Here is a 1,204-nt window from a genome sequence, read left to right on the forward strand (position 1 = left end):
AGTCTATTAGGAACATTCTATGTTAAATCTGATTTTTATTTAATTATTTTAATTTGTTAGAATTATCTATTACTTGATTTTTTTATCATCTAAAAATTAACCAAAATAATCAATTCCAGTCAAACCGATCACATTGTGATGTTAATATTTTAAAAATTAAACTTCATAATATTCTTTGGCAAAAATCTCAAAAGTACATAGCCCTCAAAGAAGATTGGATACAACCAAAATAATGCTGCATATATCATTTAGCGTCTTGCCATTCTTCAAAAGCAACGACGTATCCTTTGGTGGTTGCACAAACTTATCCTGACAGTCGTCAATCTCTGTCATGGCACCAGAAGTTACAATATTGACAACATTAAAGTCACCAATGGCCAAGTTCTTTTGGGCATTTTCAATATCACCAACAACTTCATCATAGCTCTCAGCACAAGACGAATATCGTTGCTTAAGTTGAGGATTGGTGGTGGTTTTTGCCAGTGAGTTGGCTAGGGTCAAAGATTTTTGAGCATTTGTATGGGTGAGGTTTAAGGTGTATACAGCCAAACCTTTTATATTCGTAATGCCTGAAGATTTCAACAAATTTGAACAAAATGGTGGGTTTGAGGTTTTTGGACAAATGGTGGAAATGACATCGGTAGATGATGCTGCATTTGAAATTATGGTAAATAAAATAATTTCAACGAGAGAGACAATAATGGGACAAGAGTTTTTGGCCATTTTGATTTCTTTGTTCTATGCCAATATTATTGTGCCCTTAATTATTGATATGGGTCATTTAATCAAATACACACACTTATATAGATGAAATTTAGAGACGTTTTTTGTTCCAGGGAGGAAAAGGGAAGTTGTAATTAAATAGCATATTTTTAGTCTTTTGTTTGTCTTTTTGTTATTTTTATCTTCAAAAAATTAACCAAAATCATTTCATGAATAATCACATACAAAATTACAACTAAAATAGTTTTTCTTTTGGAAAGATACAACTAAGATGTTAAAATTTGAATTTTCTCACCATGTATGATGCCAAAAACTTAGCGTATAAAATGTAACTAAGTATACCCGTCAAATTATAAAGTAGTAAAATGGTTAAGAAACCAAGTATTATCTTCTCTAGAGATAAAATGTTTGAATAGCGTCTAACTATTCAAGAGTCGCCACCAATTCTTTTTACGGTGTGATTGGGCACCGAAATATAGTA

At 31.3% G+C, this 1,204-nt stretch overlaps 1 protein-coding gene across 1 annotated transcript; it reads right to left on the reverse strand.

Annotated features, from left to right (window-relative positions):
• Window positions 1-204: 204 nt before the first annotated feature.
• On the reverse strand, window positions 205-723 carry LOC103504319 (pectinesterase inhibitor-like). The gene has a single exon (XM_008468718.2). The coding sequence runs from the start codon at window positions 721-723 to the stop codon at window positions 205-207; it is 519 nt and encodes a 172-aa protein (XP_008466940.2).
• Between the last annotated feature and the right edge of the window lie 481 nt (window positions 724-1,204).

Source organism: Cucumis melo, chromosome 11 (genome assembly GCF_025177605.1).
Source record: "Cucumis melo cultivar AY chromosome 11, USDA_Cmelo_AY_1.0, whole genome shotgun sequence".
Lineage (NCBI taxonomy): Eukaryota > Viridiplantae > Streptophyta > Magnoliopsida > Cucurbitales > Cucurbitaceae > Cucumis > Cucumis melo.